The 27,563-nt window shown below is 42.3% G+C and overlaps 1 protein-coding gene across 1 annotated transcript in view; it reads right to left on the bottom strand.

The window, feature by feature from the left end:
• The window catches only part of SPAG16 (sperm associated antigen 16), a 1,363,505-nt gene that overhangs the window by 1,321,411 nt on the left and 14,531 nt on the right, over positions 1 to 27,563 (bottom strand). Inside the window, exon 3 of the mRNA XM_073646626.1 lies at positions 15,054 to 15,146. Coding sequence (XP_073502727.1) covers positions 15,054 to 15,146 — 93 coding nt within the window. The remainder of the gene's footprint in view (positions 1 to 15,053; positions 15,147 to 27,563) is intronic.

Raw genomic sequence — 27,563 nt, 5'->3', positions numbered from 1 at the left:
ATTCCATCTGCTTGATCTGTTTTAGTTACAAACAGAAATTGGGTCAAATAAGCATCCATTACATACAGAGGCAGAGGGGTCCTATTGATTGGGCTCTGTTATGTTTCTGTTTTAATAATGACTTGGTTACTTTTGAGGTTTTTATGCACTGGAATAGGACCATACGTGGCCCATCACATTCTATACAATTCTATACAATTTACCCCAAAAAATGTAAATGTAGGCTGCGGATCTGATTTCTGGTGCATGCACAGCAAGATATGCACCAAATTTGTTAAGAGGCATATGTACCTCTTAAATAAAATCTATTACTAGGTTTTTGTTACCCCATGAGAGAGCAGAATAATGTAGGGTCAGAAACCCTGACTCCAGAGATATATCACTTATTGGGCTGCTTGCTGTACTTTGGTAAAATCACTTTATGTGCTCTAGATCTAGCAGTTCTCTGAATGCGGACCTTCGTATAACCTCGCCCCCACCACTGATTGGCAGCTTTCTGTGTACACTGTGCATAGGCAGAAAGCTGCCAATCAGTGGTGGTGGGGCTTGGTTATAAAGAGATCATTAATAAATGAATATGGAGGACTACATGGCAGCAGGTTTACTAGTCCTCTAGTGATAAAATCCCTGTTTTATCAGATGATCAGAAACTTGCAGAAAGCAGCCCTGCAAGTCATACATCGCTGGATTCACGGTCTTTGCCCTTCAGATTAGGTGGTAAAAACCTAGCCGGCATGGATTTATATAGTGTGACCAAGTAATAGTTAAAAAAAAAAAAAGAATAAGAATGGTAAAAAATAAAGATTATACTTACCTTCCGATGGCCCCCGGTATTTTTTCCGCTCCGTCCGGTCTCCGCGGTGTCTCACAGTGGTGTGAAAGGACTTGCGATGACGTCATTGAGTCATGTGACAGGTCACGCGACCGCCGACGTCAGGGGTCGCGTGACCTCTCACATGACTAAATGACGTCATGGCAGGTCCTCACACCACCGTGAGACACCAGGGAGACCGGACGCATCGCTGAGGAGGCCGGGGGACATCAGAAGGTAAGTATAATCTTTATTTTTTATTTTAAATTCTTTTTTTTACAGGTTCTATGGTACCCAGGTCTGGATGAGAGTCTTCTCTCCTCCAGACCTGGGTACCATCCCCACATTGAAACGCTTAATATCCGTGTGTGCAAATGTGCTGACATGGATATTAAGCGTTTCAATGCAAGTCAATGGCGCCAATTACGCTGCGTGTCTGCAAAATTAATGGACATGCTGCAGATTTTTCCCGCAGCGGAAATTTCCGCAGCATGTGCACAGTAGATGCGGATTATCATTGGGGACCATGGGGCACGTATTGCCAAGCGTTTTTTAAGCGTTTTTGCTGCAGAAATTCCGCGGCAAAAATGCTTGAAAAACGCATAGTGGGCACGCAGCCTAAAGAACGAGTATATACTGTGCATATGTTACAGTTCACAGTAACTCAATTATGCTGACTGGCAAAGTAAACAGTCAACAAATCTGTGGTCAGACAAACCATCAACAATATAGCAGCGTCACCTTAATGTAGTGGGATAGTTAGTGACTGGTCCCATTTGAGATCTGTGACCGGATGGCACATTACAAGCTGCATCATAAAATAGATCCATTGGACCTGATGAGGCTGTAGCACTTACATTGAATCTCTACATCAAAATGGGCATATATTAGAATATATACAGTGCCTACAAGTAGTATTCAACCCCCTGCAGATTTAGCTGGTTGACACATGCGGAATTAACTTGGCATTGTGACATTTGTACTGTAGATCAGCCTGGAAGTGGGAAATGCACTGCAGCAAATTTTGTTTTTGTTTTTTTTTTATTTTTTTTTTTAAAACGTTAAAAGTTAATTCAGAGTGTCATTAATTATTCAACCCCTCAAACCACAAGAATTCTGTTTGGTCCCCCTTAAGTATTAAGAAGTAGTTCAGGCACCAAGAATAATGAGCTTCACATGTGTGGATTAAAGATCTCTTTTGCCAGCCTTTCTGACTATTTAAGACCCTCCCCAAACTTGTGAACAGCACTCAGACATGGTCAACATGGGAAAGACAAAGGAGCATTCCAAGGCCATCAGAGACAAGATCGTGGAGGGTCACAAGGCTGGCAAGGGGTACAAAACCCTTTCCAAGGAGTTGGGCCTACCTGTCTCCACTGTTGGGAGCATCATCCGTAAGTGGAAGGCTTATGGAACTACTGTTAGCCTTCCACGTCCTGGACAGCCTTTGAAAGTGTCCTCCCGTGCCGAGGCCAGGCTTGTCCGAAGAGTCAAGGCTAACCCAAGGACAACAAGGAAGGAGGCCCGGGAAGATCTCATGGCAGTGGGGACATTGGTTTCAGTCAATACCATAAGTAACATACTTCACCGCAATGGTCTCCGTTCCAGACGAGCCTGTATGGTACCTTTACTTTCAAAGCGTCATGTCAAGGCTCGTCTACAGTTTGCTCATGATCACTTGGAGGACTCTGAGACAGACTGGTTCAAGGTTCTATGGTCTGATGAGACCAAGATCGAGATCTTTGGTGCCAACCACACACGTGACGTTTGGAGACTGGATGGCACTGCATACGACCCCAAGAATACCATCCCTACAGTCAAGCATGGTGGTGGCAGCATCATGCTGTGGGGCTGTTTCTCAGCCAAGGGGCCTGGCCATCTGGTCCGCATCCATGGGAAGATGGATAGCACGGCCTACCTGGAGATTTTGGCCAAGAACCTCCGCTCCTCCATCAAGGATCTTAAGATGGGTCGTAATTTCATCTTCCAACAAGACAATGACCCAAAGCACACAGCCAAGAAAACCAAGGCCTGGGAAAGAGGGAAAAAGTCAAAGTGTTGGAGTGGCCTAGTCAGTCTCCTGACCTTAACCCAATTGAAAACTTGTGGAAGGAGCTCAAGAATAAAGTCCACATGAGACACCCAAAGAACCTAGATAACTTGGAGAAGATCTGCATGGAGGAGTGGGCCAAGATAACTCCACAGACCTGTGCCGGCCTGATCAGGTCTTATAACAGACGATTATTAGCTGTAATTGCAAACAAGGGTTATTCCACAAAATATTAAACATAGGGATTGAATAATAATTGACCCACACTTTTATGTTTAAAATTTAATAAAATTCAACTGAGCAACATAACTTTTTGGTTTGTAAGATTTATGCTTCTGTTCATAAAACCTACTCTCGTTTGCAGTTTCAAGGCTCTAACTTATTTGCATCTTATCAAACCAGCTAAATCTGCAGGGGGTTGAATACTACTTGTAGGCACTGTATATATATATATATATATATATATATATATATATATATATATATATATATATATATATATATATATATATATATATATATATATATATATATATATATATATATATATATATATATATATTACACACACACATATACAGTACAGACCAAAAGTTTGGACACACCTTCTCATTTAAAGATTTTTCTGTATTTTCATGACTATGAAAATTGTACATTCACACTGAAGGCATCAAAACTATGAATTAACACATGTGGAATTATATACTTAACAAAAAAGTGTGAAACAACTGAAAATATGTCTTATATTCTAGGTTCTTCAAAGTAGCCACCTTTTGCTCTGATGACTGCTTTGCACACTCTTGGCATTCTCTTGATGAGCTTCAATAGGTAGTCACCGGAAATGGTTTTCACTTCACAGGTGTGCCCTGTCAGGTTTAATAGGTGGGATTTCTTGCCTTATAAATGGAGTTGGGACCATCAGTTATGTTGTGCAGAAGTCTGGTGGATACACAGCTGATAGTCCTACTGAATAGACTGTTAGAATTTGTATTATGGCAAGAAAAAAGCAGCTAAGTAAAGAAAAACGAGTGGGCATCATTACTTTAAGAAATGAAGGTCAGTCAGTCCCAAAAATTGGGCAAACTTTGAAAGTGTCCCCAAGTGCAGTTGCAAAAACCATCAAGCGCAACAAAGAAACTGGCTCACATGAGGACCGCCCCAGGAAAGGAAGACCAAGAGTCACCTCTGCTTCTGAGGATAAGTTTACCCAAGTCACCAGCCTCAGAAATCGCAGGTTAACAGCAGCTGAGATTAGAGACCAGGTCAATGCCACACAGAGTCCTAGCAGCAGACACATCTCTTCAACAACTGTTAAGAGGAGACTTTGTGCAGCAGGCCTTCATGGTAAAATAGCTGCTAGGAAACCAATGCTAAGGACAGGCAACAAGCAGAAGAGACTTGTTTGGGCTAAAGAACACAAGGAATGGACATTGGACCAGTGGAAATCTGTGCTTTGGTCTGATGAGTTCAAATTTGAGATCTTTGGTTCCAACCACTGTGTCTTTGTGCGACCCAGAAAAGGTGAACGGATGGACTCTACATGCATGCCTGGTTCCCACCATGAAGCATGGAGGAGGGGGTGTGATGGTGTGGGGGTGCTTTGCTGGTGACACTATTGGGGATTTATTCAAAATTGAAGGCATACTGAACCAGCATGGCTACCACAGCATCTTGCAGCGGCATGCTATTTCATCCGGTTTGCATTTAGTTGGACCATCATTTATTTTTCAACAGGACAATGACCCCAAACACACCTCCAGGCTGTGTAACGGCTATTTGACCAAGAAGGAGAGTGATGGGGTGCTACGCCAGATGACCTGGACTCCACAGTCACCAGACCTGAACCCAATCGAGATGGTTTGGGGTGAGCTGGACCGCAGAGTGAAGGCAAAAGGGCCAACAAGTGCTAAGCATCTCTGGGAACTCCTTCAAGATTGTTGGAAAACCATTTCCGGTGACTACCTCTTGAAGCTCATCAGTAGAATGCCAAGAGTGTGCAAAGCGGTCATCAAAGCAAAAGGTGGCTACTTTGAAGAACCTAGAATATAAGACACATTTTCAGTTGTTTCACACATACCTTCATGAACTGAAAAAAATGTCTTCAATGAAGACAAGTTCTTACCAATAAAATGGGAGTGAATGATCAGTGTAGGAGGAGATATATTTTATCAGAGAAATCTGCTTCTATCACAAAGGTCATTATCTTAAATATTTCTATTGATGTATGAAAAAAAAAATAATACGATGACAGTTTTTCTTTAATGTTAATTTTCTGGCTGATATTAAAATTAGCATTTCATGAGTCTAGCTTTAGCCATTCTCATAAAACGCTCATCTTAATATCGAGATTATACAGCCATTGTGATTTGCATTTTCTAAGTTAGTACAAGAGATCTATTTAATAATGTATACAGTTTGCACAGTCAATAGTAAAGTTTTCTGTTGTAAAAAGCTTTGAAAAGTGGCAAAATCTGAGGCTGCACAAAAATGTGTGTGTCTTTTGGAGTTCGCACCCCATTTTCGCCCGGCTCTGACAAGGTAGGCGGAGCAGGGACATGGTGAACAGAGCCATTTGCTACGCCACAAATCTTACTCCAGCAGGGACTAGACTAAGATTTGTGGACAGGCACATACAGAGGTGTTCGACGCTCGTGCAACACTCCTGATTAATGAATAGGCATGCGCCTCTTCATGAATCAGTAGCGGCTGACTTCAGCACATCTCATCATCAAAACCGGCGTGAATAACACTGATCTTGATGAATTGGACCCTTAATTTACAGCAGGTCTGAGGGGGGTCAGCAGATCAGCTCCATGACACCTTCAGCCTGGTATGTAGTCTTGCTAGCTTTACACTCAGTGTATCTATACGCTATAATTGGGTATATACAATGAAAAGCCGATTTGGAACAAACTCTATTTATTTTTCTTGTTTCCTGGACCGTTCACAGCAGTTATATATATACACCGGTAGATGTTTTTTGTCTACTTTCAGTATGATCTTTAACATGAAAAGGTCTTTTGGTTCAAAGCCAGGACAAAATTGTAATGGTTTACAAAAATTACATTGCATTTCCAATTAAGTCCTGCGCCCAATTTACAGAAATCACCAATGACAGCTGAAGGGGTCTGTGTGTATCATTTTCCATGATCCCTTTGTTATAACCATGATTCCAGATTCAACTCAGTATCTAAATAAATGTATATTCTCTGTTGAGTAATGGGAGCCATACAACTCTACCCACCATTGTACTTTTAATCCTTTATGTCTACTTTGTTTCTGTGCTGTAAGTGTTGACATTGGGCGCCATAAAAGCTGGGAAATCTCGAGTATGCAGATATATCTAGAAGTAAGCTGTTTCACTTATTTGAATAATATTATTGATTAGCCTATAAATGTTCTCCTACACTGACAAAAGAAGATATAATACAGCGTAGGATGTTATCATGAATATTTAGTTTCCCTCGATTACTGTAGGTTTGCCTAGTCATCTATTTGTATCACAATGTTCTGCCAGCATCTCTTCTTTATCTTTGTCTTTCTTTTTTTCCCTCTGTTGAAGCATTTACCCTGCAGGCAATGCGTCCTTGAAGTAAGAATGCTCCAAAGTAAATGCACAAATTGAGAGTGTGCTTGGATGCATCACCATACACAATTTATAAGCCCCTAAAACACTCTGCGGCAAGGCTTGAACTGGTTGTCCGCCCGAGATAAATCTGGTCAAGTTTCAAGCTCTCACCATAGAAATGTGGAAGGAAAGAAACTATTCCATTTTCACCAAAATATCAAAAAGACAACACAGCTTGTCCAGCAACCTTGAATCGCACCCATATGGTCGCAACTCATTAACCTCCTGTCGGGAGAATACTTTGGCCTGAATATGATGTGTCCTCTAAGCGCAAAGCAGACAGCGGTGAAGATATAAAAACATAGAAAAAGCCTGCTCTGAACATTTTCCTTTTGTCAAGTTTGTAATATTATGCAGAACTGTGTCTCCAATCCTGGCGAATATGACCTTCTGTAATAAAAAGATAATTAAAGTGTGCAGTAATCACAATAAATAAAATAAAACCAATTTACAGCAATGCTACCTTTTAACAAACCTTTTAATTTAGCCAACAAAACAATTAAACTTATTTCTAGCAGCGATTTTGGAAGAACAATGGAAATATAAACCTGTCAAAAGTGTTCATAAAAAAAGAATCTAATTTGCTTTCATTCAGGCATAATAGAGTTGGAGGTTCATCTTTGGAAAAGATGTGCAGCACAGCATTACAATATGTATTTGTTGTGCTGTACATATAGAAAAATAAGGATCTAACAAGTATGCATAATTAACTACATTGCATTGTATGAAGCGTAAAAATAATAAATTACACCAAATTGTGTCCAAATAGAACTAAAGATATAATGCTCTACCATACTTTAAGGCTGACCGCTCTCTCCTGACTTTCCTATACATGAACTCTTGGACAAACCGTCAAGTGTTTTCAATAAAAAGAGAGAATAAAGCCACTGGCAAACACCTATGGCAGAGGCTTACTTCATGCAAAGCAAAAGGATCAGGCATTTCAATTTGCAATCCAATCCTGCTCTACCTCAACGTAATCTGTCAGGGTAAGGTTGGGAGATCCCAATACACGTTAAATGGTCAATTGTCCATCTAAATCTAGGTTCACACTTATACAGTACTCTACACAATGCAGTACCCTGTGTTTTCCATTGGAAACCCCTGCAAACTGTATTCCGATGGGAACCTTGACAGAGTCAATATCACAACTCTGTTTTCTGGTATCCCAGGCCCAGTGGCTCCTTCCCTGTCCTTAATGCTAGGGGCACCCTAGTTATTCATGTTTCTCGGATTACTTCTAATGGTGAAGACGTCGGGGCTACGTACCTTGCTGAGCTCCTGAATCTGCCCTCAGTCTGTTCCCTCTCCCCACCCAGGGAAGAGGGGAGTAGTGAATGGTAATACACCAAACAGACTAACAAGATAATACAAACAGTGATAAAGCAAAATACCATTCACACAAATATGCTCTCACAAAACAACAGAGGAAAACACCGGGAGTGAAGGACAGGGAAAAAGAAAGTTGGAAAAACACAGGATTTGCACACAATCAAAACCAAGCAACAGTCTTTAACTAAATCCACCAAACACCTCCTCAAATAACAAAACTCCACCAACTCCTGAACCATGCCGCATGAAGCCAACTCTGGCAATGCCTGCTTGCCAGAGTCCAGAATATATAGTAGAGGGGAGTGGTTTACACTGAACAGCTGAGAGCATCACACAGGAAAGCTTCCAGGAGCTCTCAATTGAACAGAATAGATTAACCCCTGAACTGCTAGAAGAAACCTGCACTATTTAATATGAAGGTGAAGTGCTTCTAGTCAGTGCAGGTGTAGGAAAAATCAAACTGTTATTCCTAAATTTCATATTTTTCTAAAAACCTCTGGATTACAGCTGAAAGTTCACAATTCTATCATATTCTGTTGCAAATCCATTGTATTGATGACCAAAGGCTAAATTAGGTTACATATACACATGTGGTCAAAATTGTTGGTACCCCTCGTTTAATGAAAGAACAACCCACAATGGTCACAGAAATAACTTGAATCTGACAAAAGTACCGTATTTTCCAGACCATAAGACGCACTTCCCCCCCCTCCAAAATTTGGGAGGAAAATTGGGGGTCAGTCTTATGGTCCGAACGTTGCGTACCTGCGGTGGTGGTGGAGCGGGATCTCCCTCCTTTAAGGTGGCGGCGGCAGCAAAGGAGGAGGAAGTGAGATGCTGCGGGTATCAGGCTGGGGGCTGCGGGTGTCTGGCTGGGGGCCAGCGCGGGTTGGACTGAATGCGGGCAGTGTCTGGCTGCGGGCTGGGGATGTGAGAGGCGCAGGTTTCCGGTGTGCGCGGTCACTTCCTGAAGCTGTGATCCACAGGAAAATGGCCATCCGAGCCGGCGCATGCGCTGACTTGTAGCTCGGGTGGCCATTTTCCTGTAGACCACAGCTTCAGGAAGATGGCCGCGCACATCGGAAACCTGCGACGCTCCCCGACCCGGCCCTCAGTCAGACGCTGCCCGCATCCAGTCTACCCCCAGCCAGACACATTAAGGGCCCCCAGCCAGACACCGGTGGCACCTCACCTCCTCCTCCTTTGCTGTTGCCACCACCACTACCACCACCGGTACCGGTCCCCAGGCAGGCCTTGAAAGCACGCAGCCAGACCCCGGTCCCTGCCCTCAGGCAGGCAGGCCCCCATCGCCAAACACTGACCCTGGCCCTCATATTTTGGATCCAACGTTATTTTTTTCAATTGGGAAGAGGATCATGTGACACATCAAACTTATTGAGAATTTCATAAGAAAAACAATGGTGTGCATGGTTTTAACGTAACTTTATTCTTTCATGAGTTTTTTACAAGTTTATGACCACTTATAAAATGTGTTCAAAGTGCTGCCCATTGTTTGGATTGTCAATGCAACCCTCTTCTCCCACTCTTGACACACTGATAGCAACACAACAGAAGAAATGCTAGCACAGGTTTTCAGTATCCGTTGTTTCAGATACTGCACATATCGTATCTTGATGGTATAGTGTAGTATATGGGGTACAAAGATAGTGGGGCCATTCTTCATCAATGGAAACCTCAATGCCACTGGATATCTGAAATTGCTACATGATGATGTGCTGCTCTCTTTATGCACTGAAGATGGCACGTTCCCTGAGTTTTTCCAACAAGATGGTGCACCATCACATTATGGGTGTCGGGTCCGAGCATTCCTACATGAACAGTTTCCTGGAAAGTGGATTGGTCGTCGTGGGCCAGTTGAATGGTCACCAAGGTCTCCCGATCTGACCCCCTTAGACTGTTATCTTTGGGGTCATCTGAAGGCAATTGTCTATGCTATGAAGATACGAGATGTGCAGCATCTGAAACAACGTATACTGGAAGCCTATGCTAGCATTTCTTCTGCGGTGTTGCTGTCAGTGTGTCAAGAGTGGGAGAAGAGAGTTGCATTGACAATCCAACACAATGGGCAGCACCTTGAACACATTTTATAAGTGGTCAGAAACTTGTAAAAAACTCATGAAAGAATAAAGTTACGTTAAAACCAAGCACACCATTGTTTTTCTTATGAAATTCTCAATAAGTCTGATGTGTCACATGACCCTCTTCCCATTGAAAAAAATAACGTTGGATCCAAAATGGCCAACTTCAAAATGGCTGCCATGGTCACCACTCATCTGGAAAAGTTTTCCCCCTCCCATATACTAATGTGCCACAAACAGGAAGTTGATATCACCAACCATTCCCATTTAATTTAGGTGTATACATATAAATGGCTCACCCTGTATATATATTTATATTACCTTATTTTCTGGTGTATAAGACGACCCCCAACTTTTCCAGTTAAAATATAGAGTTTGGGATATACTCGCCGTATAAGACTACCCCTCTTCTAATGCGCATACGGTAAAAATAAAAGAAAAATAAAAAATCAGATTTGATTTCAATATGGTAATTTTAAAGTGATGAACCTTACCGGTGATTAGATGGTTGTTGTATACAAATCCTGCTTGGATTGGTGAGCTCTCCCTGTCTCCAAGACTATCAGAGCGGTAGCGCATCCCTCTGGCCCGCCCTTGTATCCTATTACTGGTACCTCCTTCTCTGCCTCTCTGATCTTGCTCCTGAGGACTGCAGTGACGAGGTGAGGGGGCGCCTCACTGGGAAGGTGTAAGTGAAGCAAGCTGCAGGTGTCCGCGAAGTCCTGGGTATGGAAAAAAAGAGAAAGAGCGGCGCTGTGCCCAGAAAAACACGCCTCTTTCACTCGTCTGGCCCGCCCTTGTATTACCTCCTTCTCTGCCTCTCAGATCTCGCACATGCGCGCCTGCGCCACTTCACTGCAGTCCTCAGGAGCGAGATCAGAGAAGGAGGTATCGGTAATAGGATACAAGGGCGGGCCAGAAGGATGTGCTACCGCTCTGATAGTCTTGGAGATCGGGAGGGCTTATAAAATTACCATAATTATACGCCCTATAAGATGACACCCGGCGTATAAGACGACTCCTGACTTTTGAGAAGATTTTCAGGTGTTAAAAAGTCGTCTTATAAGCCGGAAAATACGGTATATATAATATGTCATCAGTGAGGATAGAAAAAGAAGTAAGGCTGTAGTATGTTGACACCCCTAGACCATGACTTATTTCTCTCTATGAAGCCCTGGTGTGAGCCTCAATAGGCTTACATTGTAAATGCCACACAAAGCGCAGTGTGACCTGGAGAGTCTGAGGAGAGGTGACATCACTGAGAAGACCACCAGAATGGCACTGCCTACCAGAGAAGACGGCGGAGGGTGAGCATATATAATATTATATACAGTACAGACCAAAAGTTTGGACACACCTTCTCATTTAAAGATTTTTCTGTATTTTCAGGACTTTGAAAATTGTACATTCACACTGAAGGCATCAAAACTATGAATTAACACATGTGGAATTATATACTTAACAAAAAAGTGTGAAACCACTGAAAATATGTCTCATATTCTAGGTTCTTCAAAGTAGCCACCTTTTGCTTTGATGACTGCTTTGCACACTCTTGGCATTCTCTTGATGAGCTTCCAGAGGTAGTCACTGGAAATGGTCTTCCAACAATCTTGAAGGAGTTCCCAGAGATGCTTAGCACTTGTTGGCCCTTTTGCCTTCACTCTGCGGTACAGCTCACCCCAAACCATCTCGATTGGGTTCAGGTCTGGTGACTGTGGAGGCCAGGTCATCTGGCGTAAACCCCCATCACTCTCCTTCTTGGTCAAATAGCCCTTACACAGCCTGGAGGTGTGTTTGAGGTCACTGTCCTGTTGAAAAATAAATGATGGTCCAACTAAACGCAAACCGGATGGAATAGCATGCCGCTGCAAGATGCTGTGGTAGTCATGCTGGTTCAGTATGCCTTCAATTTTGAATAAATTCCCAACAGTGTCACCAGCAAAGCACCCCCACACCATCACACCTCCTCCTCCATGCTTCATGGTGGGAACCAGGCATGTAGAGTCCATCCGTTCACCTTTTCTGCGTCGCACAAAGACACGGTGGTTGGAACCAAAGATCTCAAATTTGGATTCATCAGACCAAAGCACAGATTTCCACTGGTCTAATGTCCATTCCTTGTGTTCTTTAGCCCAAACAAGTCTCTTCTGCTTGTTGCCTGTCCTTAGCAGTGGTTTCCTAGCAGCTATTTTACCATGAAGGCCTGCTGCACAAAGTCTCCTCTTAACAGTTGTTGTAGAGATGTGTCTGCTGCTAGAACTCTGTGTGGCATTGACCTGGTCTGTAATCTGAGCTGCTGTTAACCTGCGATTTCTGAGGCTGGTGACTCGGATAAACTTATCCTCAGAAGCAGAGGTGACTCTTGGTCTTCCTTTCCTGGGGCGGTCCTCATGTGAGCCAGTTTCTTTGTAGCGCTTGATGGTTTTTGCAACTGCACTTGGGGACATTTTCAAAGTTTTCCCAATTTTTCGCACTGACTGACCTTCATTTCTTAAAGTAATGATGGCCACTCGTTTTTCTTTACTTAGAATTTGTATTATGGCAAGAAAAAAGCAGCTAACAGTCTATTCAGTAGGACTATCAGCTGTGTATCCACCAGACTTCTGTACAACACAACTGATGGTCCCAACCCCATTTATAAGGCAAGAAATCCCACTTATTAACCCTGACAGGGCACACCTGTGAAGTGAAGACCATTTCTGGTGACTACCTCTTGAAGCTCATCAAGAGAATGCCAAGAGCAGTCATCAAAAGAAAAAGCTGGCTACTTTGAAGAACCTAGAATATAAGACATATTTTCAGTTGTTTCACACTTTTTTGTTAAGTATATAATTCCACATGTGTTAATTCATAGTTTTGATGCCTTCAGTGTGAATGTACAATTTTCAAAGTCATGAAAATACAGAAATATCTTTAAATGAGAAGGTGTGTCCAAACTTTTGGTCTGTACTGTATATACATATACGTGTGTGTGTGTGTGTGTGTGTGTGTGTGTGTGTGTGTGTGTGTGTGTATATTAGATAGACAGACAGACAGACAGATAGACAGATATAGATTCACATATTACCATGGGGCAAAAAAGTATTTAGTCAGCCACCAATTGTGCAAGTTCTCCCACTTAAAAAGATGAGAGGCCTGTAATTGACATAATAGGTAGACCTCAACGATGAGATACAAAATGAGAAAACAAATCCTGAAAATCACATTGTCTGATTTGGAAAGAAATTTTTTTAACATTTTGGTGGAAAATAAGTATTCATATAAATATATATTTTAATTAATAACCATTTGAAAGGATCCAAGAAAAAAAAAGGAACACACGGACAGCACTCCATACACAGGAACCCGACATAAGACGTACTATTACGTCTTATGTCTGGCAGGGTTAAACATTGTATGAAATTTTTTAGAATTCAAGGTATTGAGCAAGGCAAGAATTTTTCTATTTTTTTTGGTTAAGCTGTTGAAATTCACTTTAGCATTTCCTTAACCTTTATTGCTTCATTCTTTTTCCAAAAATGCTTATTAAAAGGTACTGCACCTCAAGAAGTTTCAGGAAACACCTGTCTATCCATTTCATGCATCACCTTAAATTCGAAGTATTACAATGTTTTTACTCAGGTTTACTTAAAGAAGTTATCCACTACTTTTACATGATACCCCATCCGGATGTGCTTACTTGCGGAGCTTGGCAGTCTAGCTGTAGCGGCCACCGTGGGGTACTGCACATCAACCTCCTATTCAATTCAATGAGAGGCAGATGAGCAGTACCCCGCGGCGGCAATTACAGCTAGACGGCCAAGCTCCACAAGTAAGCACTTCCAACAGACGTCACCGATAACAGCTGATCGGCGGGGGTGCCGGGTGCGGGACCCCGATCAGACATTGATGCCCTATCCAATGGATGGGGCATCAATGTAAAAGCAGTGGACAAGCTCTTTAATCTCTCACAATTAACATAAATACAAACAATGAGGAGATGAGTTAGTATCTGCAGCACACAGAATATGAGCATTTCTTGCTTAGTGTTGGGAGTGCGTTTAGGTACTTTAACCCATTTCTGCCGCCACTAGTTTTAGTTTTTATGACCAGGCCATATTTTTCAAATCTACTACGTGTCATTTTATGTGGTACTAACTCTAGAATGATGCTATATATGACAGTGATATTGAGATTGTTTCATGAAAAAGAAAAACCCGTGTGTTCTATATTAGAGGCAAATTTAGGTCAATATGTTTCTATAAAAGAATACAAATCCTATCTGAAGTTTGACAAAGAATTAGAAAAATTAGCAATTTTCAAACTTTGATGTATTGTTATGCCCTTATAGAGGACCTTTAATCACATTTTTCATGTTGAACTGGACACATGATGTAATAGTGGCTGCAGAGTGAAATTTAAAAAAGCAAAAAATTATAAAATACTATATATAGTATTTTATAATTATTATTATTTTTTATTTTATTTCACTCTGCAGCCACTATTACATCATGTGTCATGTTCAACATATATTGAGTTTTCAATGGAGGCATGTACTTTTTCCTCCTGTATGAAGTTGCCCAATCATAAGCAGGTAGCAATACACAGCAGAAAAAAAGAACACACCCCCACAAGACCTTAGAACAGATTTCTCTATGTATGAGACTTATAATATCAAACAGCCTAATCTCATGGTCTAACCTAGTACATGATTAGAAAGTACTGGGAGCAGAGCACAGATGACTAATACCTTTCAGATAAGGTTCCAGCAGTCCTTATGGAGGGAGGTGGCAGCACAGTGGAGTTAAGCTGTGTCATATTACAAACTCTTCTTTCATAGCACTGCCACCTCTCCTGTACTGCCTCTCCCCCCACACTGTCTGTCCAGAGCGAAGAGCTCAAATGTCAGTAGTCACAGAGAGTGACTGCAGACTTGTCGCTTTGGACCGGACAACCTCTTTAAAATTCGCCAGATTTCTCAAACACCACTATGAGAAATTCTCCAAATTTCAATACACTCTAGTTTACATTTGCACTGTTTAAGAATTAGACAGTTTTGAAAAAAATACCCCAGTGTTTTCACAAAAAACAAAATCAGATTTTTTTTAATAGATATATGGAGATGAACCAACACACAAATAAAAACATACTGACCTGAGCATCCTCAGCTTGCTCTTGAACTGTACGTACTGCCATTAAAAGATCTTCATCCCCATCTGTAAAACTGAAGTCATCATCAGCTGCGATCTACAAAGAGAACACCACCAGGCATTACTGGTATATAAAGACATGGCCTATTTAAGTGAAACCGACAGTTTATTGCTGAAATACAAAACTTTTTTTTAGGATAGCCTACTCAAAAATCAGGTGATACTATGGTTAATAATCTAATCTACTCGCTCAGAAAGGGCACTGCAGAGCAAAACACAACCGAAACTTAGAGACAAAGGCAAAGTATCACTATACAGCAGGAACTGTTAATACTTAGATTGCACACAACTTTTTTGAGGAACAAACAAATTATTTATATTGGTCTGCAGATGCTCAAATAAAGTATTTTGAAACTTCAAAATAAATGTTTGCAGAAGTTCTGATGCCATTCTCTATAAATACCAACCAGGATTAAGTGGTGAAAGTCTTGCAACCTAATCTGTGTGAAGAAAAAAAAAAAAAAAAAGAAGAGGTGCTGTGACTGACCACTTGGTAATATTAAGGTGCTCATTCACATGCAGCACTTTCGCAGCGTTTTTTTTATGCAAATAAGAAGCTGTGTTTTACAGTTCCAGTAAAAGCTATGAGATTTCAGAAACCTCTTGCACACGGTTGCTGTTTTATCCTGATTAAATTTGAAAACTGCAGCAAGTCAATTCTTTAAGTGTTTTTGCAGCATTTTTTCACCCATACAAAGCAATGAGAAAGTGAATAATTGCTGCAAAAAAAACCCACAGAAAATAAATTTGGCTACATATAAGGTGCATAAAACTACAAAACACACATTTAATCTGCGCTAAGAAAACCTGTGTTTTGAACAGAGCATTTTTACTGCTCAGAGAGAAGGTTTGGCTGCAGAAAAAAAACACGGCAAAAATGCTGCGTGTGAACACGTGTTTTTGCTGCGTTTTTTTCTGCAGTAAAACCTGATCTCTTGCGAGGAGGTTTGCTCAGGATTTTTCTTGCTTTTTTTTTTTTCCCACCACCCACTACTTCAAACGGGTGAAAAAATGCTGAAAGAAGTGACATGCTCTATTTTGCAAAATAACATACAAAGCATGATGTGTGCATGAGATTTGTGGAATCTCATAGACTTCGCTGGTACGGTAAAACGCAGCTGAAAATTTGCATTAAAAAACGTATCAAGAAGCGCTGAAAAAAAACATGATGTGTGAACATAGCCTTACTGTCGTAGAGTTCTCCAGAAAGAGCTGCTCTTTGCAAAGGCTCAATTTTTGCTCATAATGAAAGGCATTGAGAGGATCCGCTCCTCTATGATGTACATATGCCCGAGCACTGCACATGGAAAATGGGACTGTCCTGATACCTTTGACTATGGATACTTCTGAATTTGCAAATTTTCAAGTTATAGCGAGGTTTAAAATTTAAATCACCTCAAATCAAATCAATATGGTAACATACTGGTGACAGATGTAAAACATTCAGAAAATGTGCAGTACAGCAATGGGAAGGTTAATTCATGTCTTGCTGAGTAAGAAAGTTCATTTTTCTATAGCCGTGACTGTGAATGTTAATCAAAAATACAGACGGTTCAGTGAAAATCATAATTTGCGCAAGGGAATTGAAAAGGCCGACCAAAAGCAGGGATGCTGGAACAACACATGAAACTGAAAGCCAGAACCAAATTCATTCCATTTAACCCCTTTCTTTTCTTTACTGACAATTACACTTTATGCTGAAAACTATTGGAAGTTCTTAGTCCTTTTTACCATTACTAATCAATGACAAAAATGTATTATTTACTTAGAATTATTTTAAAATAAAACTTTAACATTTCTAAATTAACTTGTCAATGATGGAGGCCGTAGGGAACATGTAAATGTCTTACTAAAAACGAACTTCATAAATTACATTTGCTACCAGCGCCAGTATAGGCATATATGAACAATAAGAAAACACTATTATTTGGACTTTAATGCCAGTACAAAAAAAATAAATAAATTAAAAAACAAGTCAAAGAGATACATATGGAGAAAAAAAACTTTTTACTAAAAAAAAAAAAAATCTCTAAAAGTGCGTTAATATGCGTGAATATTAAAGTGCAGTAATTGCTCTAATAACTACACAGCATAATAGTGGAATAGCCACATAAAAAAAAATACTATAAAAATATTAGTGGTAATGTGGCACCCCAGGGGTCTGGTTTCCACAGTAACAAGCAATGTTATGTCTGAGAGCAGGTGGGAGGTCTCTTGGCCAGGGATCCTGTGCATGCCACACCTCCTGCCCAGTCTTGGGAGGGGAAGACCTTCCCCTATATAAACCCGGGGCTGAAGCAGGGTTAGTCAGTCAAGGAGAGTAGAGACAAGAAACAGTCACAGGAAGAAACAGCGGAAGCTCAGTGGGAGCAATACTACTACAAGTCAGGGGCTGGCAGCTGCAGAGCTCGCCCTGACTGAGAAGCTTTCTTACCGGACCCGGCGTCCGAGGCTGTGGGGACTAATCCTTACCCAGCAGCAGAAACCGACCGGCAGGGGATTGCAGGTCCTCTGGCCCAGAAACCCGAAGGCACGGTCACACGCGTGGGACCAGCGCCGCCATCGTGGAGCGGAAGCCATTAGAAGGCCCCGAGTCACCGGCCATACGGGTGAGCACCACACGGTACACTCAGGGACGTGGGCTACTTATATCCGCTTCTAGCAAGGTAGCCAGAAGAGTACAGTCAGTTTGGGAGGCCTACAACTCCGCCTGGCCAGGGGAGATCCCATCTGCTCAAGGACTGACCAGGCCCCGTTCGCTAGCAAGTACTCCGGGAGGGTCTATCGTTGTTACCAGTAAAGACCCTGAATTACACCGCACCGTCTCTGAGTGGTTCCTGCTACCCTCATCTTCCACGTCGGCTGCCCTGAGGCCATACCCCTCCCGTTGGGGGTTATACTATCACGCTGCACAATTCTACACCGGCCTCAGCGGTCTGCCCTGCAGCGACAGCTCCATAGCTGCAAATCAACGGGTGGCGTAGTCGACACTCCAATAACATCTATCAAGACTGCCACACACTGAGTTGACTCCCTGGGCACGGACCGGGTCCCCGCCACTCGGAGACTACAACCCTCATCTGATCCGGTTCCGGGTAAGCCCCCGTGCGCGAGACGCTGCGCGACACAGCAGGCCCAGGGGCGCGTCAGTAACACTTATCATATAAAAAAGATTTGGCCTCGATTCGATCTTGATGAGGGGGCATCCTGAAGTCAGACGCTCCTGGTACATTACGGCCGGAGTCACACGAGCGTATAACACAGCGGAGGGCTATGCAATGTTTTATCACCAGTGTTATTCTATGGCAGGGATGTCAAATTCAAACATACAGAGGGCCAAAATTAAAAACTTGGACAAAGTCGCCGGCTAACCAGTATACAGTATAATGGGCCCCACATAGTCCTCCATATAGAATAATGGGCCCCACATAGGGGGTGGTGGTTCTGGTGTCGTGGGGCAAATAAAACCACCTTGCGGGCCAGATTTGGCCCATGGGCCATAGTTTGACATGTATGTTCTACGGGGCAGCTCAGATCTGCGGTTATTTTATCTACCGATTCGGCATAAGAGGACAATGGCAGCATGCTGCGAGTGCATCGCAGAATCAGATCACACAAACACGTACAAGGACTAAGGCATATGCCTGTTAATATATCAATAGCGGTTGACAAGTGGCGTGTGCCTCTGTGTATGCCACGCTAGAAACGCTGCCACCCATCATGAATATGACAAGCAGATGTCACCACACCCCCATCCAGTTCCAGCTCTGTCCACTTTGTTGAAGCAGGGGGCAGTAGCAAGGTTGCAAACCATCCAGAAATTCCTGAACAGCTGAAGTAAACTTGTACAGATTATTTTGACTGTAATGGTCATTTTACAGTTCACAATGATTGCAGCTGATATATTTATATCAGAATTATGGGTTGCAGACATGTATCGCTTATAATCTTAATGATTTATTATAGTTTGCCAAATTGTCCATAAAATATGTTGTCCGCCCGTAATTTTTTGATAAGCTGTCCAGAAAACGTAAAAAGTCAAGTTGGCAACCCTGGACAGCAGGCGGGAAGGAGCCATCAGGGACCCGCCTGTCTGACTAGTCTATAGCGCGGTCCCAGTCTACGGCGACTTTTGTAGTATGTTTTTTTCTGAAACGTTGTAGTTTCAGAGTCAAAACATTCCTGGCTGAGTTCACAAAGCCAGTGCCTGATACATGTGACAGAAACAGTGCCCATGGATTGGACTGCATGTATCAGATTTTTAATAACTGCAATGGATCTCTAAACATTGGATGTCATATGGATAGCGACTAGTGTTGAGCGATACCTTCCGATATCGGGAAATATCGGATCGGATTGGATCGGACCGACACCCAAAAAGTATCGGATATCGCCGATTCCGATACCGGAAACCAATGCAAGTCAATGGGACACAAATATCGGAATAAAAATAAACCCATTCTTTCCTTGTAGGTTAATTCTACATGAAGGAAAACAACTAAGAATAATGTAGAATGACATGAAAAGCCGGCAATTCAGCAGCGGCATACACCGGTACTCGACAATTTAGAACAGAAAGAATAGAACATCACACATAGATTAGATAGATAGAAACATGTCAGTCACATATATATGAAGTACAGTGACAGTGTTGCTTACTGTACTGGTCATTTAGTGTAAAGGATTTATTAAAAAAAATAATAGTGTTTTCATGCACCGTCTCTTTTAAAAAGCCGGCCGGCAATTCAGCAGCGGTACCCGACAATTTAGAATAGAAAGAATAGAGAATCACACATAGATTAGATAGATGGAAACATGTCAGTCACAAATATAATAAGTACAGTGACAGTGTTGATTACTGTACTTGTCATTTACTGTTAAAATAAAGGATTTATTAAAAAAAAAAATTGGCGTGGGGTTCCCCGTAATTTTAGTCTCTAGCGGAGGTTAAGCAGATGGCTGGGGCAGATGTTTAAAGCCTGGGAAGGGGGTAATACCCATGGAGCTTCCCAAGCTACTAATATCAGCCCCCAGCTGAATACCTAGCCTTTACTAGCTATTAAAATGGGGGACCCCCAAAAAAATGACGTGGGGTCCCCCCTATTTTAATAGCTAGCAAAGGCTAAGCAGACAGCTGGGGGCTGATATTAATAGCCCAGGAAGGGTGCCATGAATTTTGGCCCCCTCCCAGGCTAGAAACACCAGCCGTCAGCCGCCCCAGAAATGGCGCATCCATAGGATGCGCCAATTCTGGCACTTAGCCTCGCTCTTCCCACTGCCCTGTAGCGGTGGCAGTGGGGTAATAGGGCTGGGGTTGATGTCAGCTTATAATGCCAGCTGACATCAAGCCCAGGTTAGTAATGGAGAGGCGACTATAAGACACCCCCATTACTAACCCCATAGTCAAAGTTAAAAAAAAAACACAAACACCCAGAATAAAGTCCTTTAATTGAAATAAAGACAATTCTTTATTGTTCTAAATTAAACCATACTTACCATCACGCCCATTCCAGCTGAAGCCAACCATCTCCTGCAATAAAAGTAAAATAATAAACCAACATCATCCTTACCTTTCTATGGTTCCCACGACGGCTCCAGCTCTGCTACATTCACATGACAGGCTGGATCGCAGCCGAAAGCTGCCATCCAGCTTGCCATGCTGCAGAGACTGAGACGTGCATGAGGTGAGCTGAGTTCATTGGACATGAGCTCACCTCATGCACGTCACTGACAGCGTGGGAAAATTCTCCTGCGCTTGCAGTGAGCATGAGAGAATTCTCCTGCTGAAGCGCTGAGCGCAGGAGAATTTTCCCACGCTGTCAGTGACGTGCATGAGGTGAGCTCATGTCCAATGAACTCAGCTCACCTCATGCACGTCACTGACAGCGTGGGAAAATTCTCCTGCGCTCAGCGCTTCAGCAGGAGAATTTTCCCACGCTGTCAGTGACGTGCATGAGGTGAGCTGAGTTCATTGGACATGAACATGGCTCATCTGGATGCCGTCACAGCGAGACACTGAGGAGCGCAAGCATGCCTGCGCTTCTCAGTGTCTGCGGCATGGCAGCGTTCTGTTGCGATCCAGCCTGTCATGTCAATGTAGCAGAGCTGAAGCTGTCGTGGGAACCATGGAAAGGTAAGGATGATGTTGGTTTATTATTTTACTTTTATTGCAGAAGACATTGGCATCAGCTGGAAAGGGCGTGATGGTAAGTATGGTTTAATTTAGAACAATAAAGAATTGTCTTTATTTCAATTAAAGGACTTTATTCTGGGTGTTTGTGTTTTTTTTTTAACTTTGACTATGGGGTTAGTAATGGGGGTGTCTTATAGACGCCTCTCCATTACTAACCTGGGCTTGATGTCAGCTGGCATTATAAGCTGACATCAACCCCAGCCCTATTACCCCACTGCCACCGCTACAGGGCTGTGGGAAGAGCGAGGCTAAGTGCCAGAATTGGCGCATCCTATGGATGTGCCATTTCTGGGGCGGCTGACGGCTGGTGTTTCTAGCCTGGGAGGGGGCCAATATTCATGGCACCCTTCCTGGGCTATTAATATCAGCCCCCAGCTGTCTGCCTAGCCTTCGCTAGCTATTAAAATAGGGGGGACCCCACGTCATTTTTTTGCGGTGGTCCCCCATTTTAATAGCTAGTAAAGGCTAGGTATTCCGCTGGGGGCTGATATTAGTAGCCTGGGAAGCTCCGTGGGTATTACCCCCTTCCCAGGCTTCAAACATCTGCCCCAGCCGTCTGCTTAACCTCCGCTAGAGACTAAAATTACGGGGAACCCCACACCAATTTTTTTTTTAATAAATCCTTTATTTTAACACTAAATGACAAGTACAGTAATCAACACTATCACTGTACTTCTTATATATGTGACTGACATCTTTCTATGTATCTAATCTATGTGTGATGCTCTATTCTTTCTGTGTGATGCTCTATTCTTTCTGTTGTAAATTGTCGGGTACCGGTGTACGCCGCTGCTGAATTGCCGGCCGGCTTTTTTAAAGAGACGGTGCATGAAAACACTATTATTTTTTCTAATAAATCCTTTAACACTAAATGACAAGTACAGTAAGCTGAGCGCTGCCATCCAGCTTGTCAGCCTTCAGAGACACTGCAGAGCGCAGGCATTATGGGAACTTCCGATTCCGGTATTCGATATTCTAAAAGTATCGGAACTCAGTATCGGAACTCCGATACCGCGAATATCGGTCGATACCCGATATTTCAGTATCGGAATGCTCAACACTAATAGCGACCAAATAGGATCTGTTTATTAAATGCACAAATTTAGTTTAAGAGGCTAGTCTAATCTGAAAAACAGATTAAAGTAAAGTCACATTAACACATCCGTGTGTCATAATCCAAAAACAGACCATGATTCATGGTCAGATTTCCTGACCCAAGCTTAAAAGCCTCACGGGCATATATGGGGCTGTCTAGTTCAGACCAGGAAACCCACAGCCGATCCATGAATAATGGCCATACTCAGACTGTGATGCCCGGATGTGTGAATGTGGCACAAAGCATGTTTTTTATATATTTTATATATATATATATAGTACAGACCAAAAGTTTGGACACAGCTTCTTATTTAAAGATTTTTCTGTATTTTCATGCCTATGAAAATTGTACATTCACACTGAAGGCATCAAAACTATGAATTAACACATGTGGAATTATATACTCAACAAAAAAGTGTGAAACAATTGAAAATATGTCTTATATTCTAGGTTCTTCAAAGTAGCCACCTTTTGCTTTGATGACTGCTTTGCACACTCTTGGCATTCTCTTGATGAGCTTCAAGAGGTAGTCACCAGAAATGGTCTTCCAACAATCTTGAAGGCGTTCCCGGAGATGCTTAGCACTTGTTAGCCCCTTTGCCTTCACTCTGCGGTCCAGCTCACCCCAAACCATCTCGATTGGGTTCAGGTCTGGTGACTGCGGAGGCCAGGTCATCTGGTGTAGCACCCCATCACTCTCCTACTTGGTCAAATAGCCCTTACACAGCCTGGAGGTGTGTTTGGGGTCATTGTCCCGTTGAAAAATAAATGATGGTCCAACTAAACGCAAACCGGATGGAATAGCATGCCACTGCAAGATGCTGTGGTAGCCATGCTGGTTCAGTATGCCTTAAATTTTGAATAAATCCCCAACAGTGTCACCAGCAAAGCAGCCCCACACCATCACACCTCCTCCATGTTTCACGGTGGGAACCAGGCATGTAGAGTCCATCTGTTCACCTTTTCTGTGTCGCACAAAGACACGGTGGTTGGAACCAAAGATTTCAAGTTTGGACTCATCAGACCAAAGCACAGATTTCCACTGGTCTAATGTCCATTCCTTGTGTTCTTTAGCCCAAACAAGTCTCTTCTGCTTGTTGCCTGTCCTTAGCAGTGGTTTCTTAGCAGCTATTTTACCATGAAGGCCTGCTGCACAAAGTCTCCTCTTAACAGTTGTTGTAGAGATGTGTCTGCTGCTAGAACTCTGTGTGGCATTGACCTGGTCTCTAATCTGAGCTGCTGTTAACCTGCGATTTCTGAGGCTGGTGACTCGGATAAACTTATCCTCAGAAGCAGAGGTTACTCTTGGTCTTCCTTTCCTGGGGCGGTCCTCATGTGAGCCAGTTTCTTTGTAGCGCTTGATGGTTTTTGCAACTGCACTTGGGGAAACTTTCAAAGTTTGCCCAATTTTTCGGACTGACTGACCTTCATTTCTTAAAGTAATGATGGACACTCATTTTTCTTTACTTAGCTGCTTTTTTCTTGCCATAATACAAATTCTAACAGTCTATTCAGTAGGACTATCAGCTGTGTATCCACCAGACTTCTGCACAACACAACTGATGGTCCCAACCCCATTTATAAGGCAAGAAATCCCACTTATTAAACCTGACACGACACACCTGTGAAGTGAAGACCATTTCCAGTGACTACCTCTTGAAGCTCATCAAGAGAATGCCAAGAGTGTGCAAAGCAGTCATCAAAGCAAAAGGTGGCTACTTTGAAGAACCTAGAATATAAGACATATTTTCAGTTGTTTCATACTTTTTTGTTAAGTATATAATTCCACATGTGTTAATTCATAGTTTTGATGCCTTCAGTGTGAAAGTGCAATTTTCATAGTCATGAAAATACAGAAAAATATTTAAATGAGAAGGTGTGTCCAAACTTTTGGTCTGTACTGTGTATATATATATATATATATATATATATATATATATATATATATATATATATACACACACACACACATGGATCTGTAGCCAATGTGTATATATGTTCATGTGAATTATTGACTTGCATTGGTCTGTGTACTGTCCGTATGCTACACCTTTTACGTATGGACAGCACAAAGACGGAAAATACGCTCTTCTGAATGAGCCCTAGTAATAATCATTGAGAAGCCTTTACAAGCAATAGAATTAATTTTTATTTTTGCTACCGCTTTTTAGCTGAAATTTGCTTCTGATAGCAAGGACCATGACCGTATGGACATCTACAAAGACATATCTATACAGCCCTCTATATAGACATGTTGTGGACAAAACCATTGTCACAGGGCTACCATGACAGAGAGGGGCCAGAAGATCGCGGCGTCTGGTTACACCAACACCAGCACTTATTAGAACTGCTTCCTCATCCTATTAAACAGTGCAAGCTTCCTTGCTGTCATGGCAAGGGCTAATCCATCCAGTTGATCTCCTGGAGCTCGCCATCCTGAATTGTCTCAGCTGTTCTGTGTTGGCCACTCCCCTCTGGTATATATTCTCGCAATTGGCACTTGGGAGTTGCCAGAGATAGTTCTACTTCCTGGTTTGGTGGTGAAAGATAAAGTTCATTGCTTGGAGTTGGCGGTTGGAGAATTTTTCTGGAGATTGCTGCATGGAGTTGGTTTGCGTGTTTTTCCTTATCCTCTCGCATCTGGTTTCCCCTTCCTATACCTCCTCTGTTTCCCACTCTGTTTTGTGAGTGTATTTGTATGACTGTAGTGTTGTTTTTTTTTTTGTTTTTTTTTTAAATCTCTATCTGGTTAGTGTTTTCCTATACACTTTGTCCCCTTACCTGGGTGGGGGAAGGATAAGATAAGGGTAAGATAGGAGCATAGAGCAGTACGAGAACCCAGTGTCTCCACCATGCAGTGTAATCCAGGGGACAGACTAGGGCACTCCTAGTTCAAGGGATCAGGTAGGTGCCCACAGTCCCTTGTCACTAAGTGACAATCATATTGAAATCTAATTGTGCACAATCTCTACAAACAGTTCAGGATGGACAACACATGTCCCAGTGCAGAATCAACCCTTAAGATGTTAAGATTAAATGTTTATTCCCATCTTCATAGATGGATATTGTTGGATTTACTGCTTGCAAAATTTGCAGCCGTTCTTGACATACATACACTTATCTTTGGTTTACTTCTTATTTCGTAGGAGCCCGACCACCGCTGCAGCATAGCTTGTAAGCACTGCGTTGAAGCTGGCCAGTATTAGTATGTAACAGTGCACTCAATAGAAAAGATCTTGTAGGCACTGCGCACGTTCTGCTGTCTAGCAGTGATGGTCAGTCTCAAAGGCAACACTCTGTGAACAATATCACAAAAACAGCTGAAACTTAACAACCAGTAAATTGCCAAAGTTACTTGCATTTACAAGTATAATTTGGCAATACCCATATATAAAGATGGGAATAACCCTTTAATGTGCATGGTTTGCATTAAGCACTTTAAATGGTAAATTAAAACCTATTTAATTAATTCCTAAAAGCCCCTAAAAACCATCTACTGCTTGTTACCTCTCTTCCAAGAATTACATCTTTGAGACTGTAGTGTGACAATCGTACTTTTCACAACCTACGTGTTGTAAAGTTTCCTATCCAGCCCACCCTTTATGGGGTTCCCTTTCGGTTTAGCAAACCCCTTGCTGTAAAAAGGTACATGCGTGTGAAAACAAATGCCTAAGAACAAAAGAGCAGTGGCATTTCATAAAGGGTTTCCTGTAACCTTTCACAAAAGTCAGCCACAGCACATGGAAAATAAACATCATAGGGACACAGGTTCGTTATGCAAGATGCATGTTTCCTCCATTGCTGTCCATGGTGCTGATACCCACCAGCTGTAGGAATTTGTCACACATATTTTAGAAATAGAAGTGTATTCAGGTTTATTTTTTTTTCCCTTACAGATATAGTTGTAGAAATTATTTTTCAGGACTAAATACATTTAGTTCTGCTTTCCTCACTTAGCTGTTCTTTTCCTTCGCTCGACTTGTGAGTTTACAACAATGTCTAATTCTCATAAAGGGAACCTGTCATTAGATTCTTGTTGCCCAAACCATGGGCATCAAGAATCAGTGCCTGGCTGAGCAATTCCACGCTGCAGTGTTTCAGAGAAAACACAGTATGAAAAGCTGGCCAGTGACTACCGGGAGAGACAAGACTAGTCTGATGACATCACCGGATGCCTTCTCTCCACCCTGATTCAGTGGATGGACAGGTCTCTCCCACTGTACACACATGGCATTGACCTGTCAATCAACTGGTGGAGTGGTGGGGAGAAGCCAGCAGGGGGCTGCACCGGCTAGTCAGTTCTCTCTCTATAACCACCAGTCAGGTAGGGAACAGACTGACTGGATAGGCCCTTGTCTGCCTGCTCCAGTAGAAAAGCAAGAAAAGTATACCTGCTTGCAATTGCACAGCCATGCTCCAATTCATGCAGGACATGGTTTGGGCAGCATGAACCAAGTGTCAGCTTCCCCTTAATGGATTTTTCCCACGAACGAAAGTTGATTTTAATCAACAGATCTTGGAATAATAATAACTTCCACAATTGGATGTGTTTAAATAAAATGTTCCTGTGCTGAGATAATCTTATAAATGTGGCCCTGTTATGTGCTGTATAATGGCTGTGTCTGACCGTGCAGGGACATGGTCTGATCATACCACATCTCCTGGGCAGGGGGGGGGGGAGCAAAAGAGTATACAGATATTACAGCACAGGATCGCAAATGATTCTTTTTGTGAGGTAAAACATTTCCCTACCTGTTTTTAAACAATGTTTTACTTCAAAGAAAGAATCAGCTGTGATCCTGTGCTGTCCTGTCTGTATATTCTTTTCGTTCCTTTCCTGCCCAGGAGCTGTGGTATGATCAGACCATGTCTCTGCATGGTCAGACACAGCCATTACACACTAGAACATTTATAAGATTCTCTCAGCACAGGGACATTTTATTTAAACACATCCAATTGTGGAACTTATTATTATTCCAGGATCTATTGATTAAAATCAACTTTTGTTCATGGGAAAACCCCTTTAAATGCACCAAATGTAAATGAACCCCACAACCCCTGAAGTAGGGGCACCTAGAATTTGGCTTGAAAATTTCAGGCATGGGCTATAATACAAACTATGCTTATATTCTATACACAGACTGAGACTACAAATAGATGTACTTG

Source organism: Phyllobates terribilis, unplaced genomic scaffold, assembly GCF_046119375.1.
Source record: "Phyllobates terribilis strain yellow unplaced genomic scaffold, ASM4611937v1 Scaffold_9__5_contigs__length_417890890, whole genome shotgun sequence".
NCBI classification, from domain to species: Eukaryota; Metazoa; Chordata; class Amphibia; order Anura; family Dendrobatidae; genus Phyllobates; species Phyllobates terribilis.
This window is presented reverse-complemented; position numbering and strand designations above follow the sequence as displayed.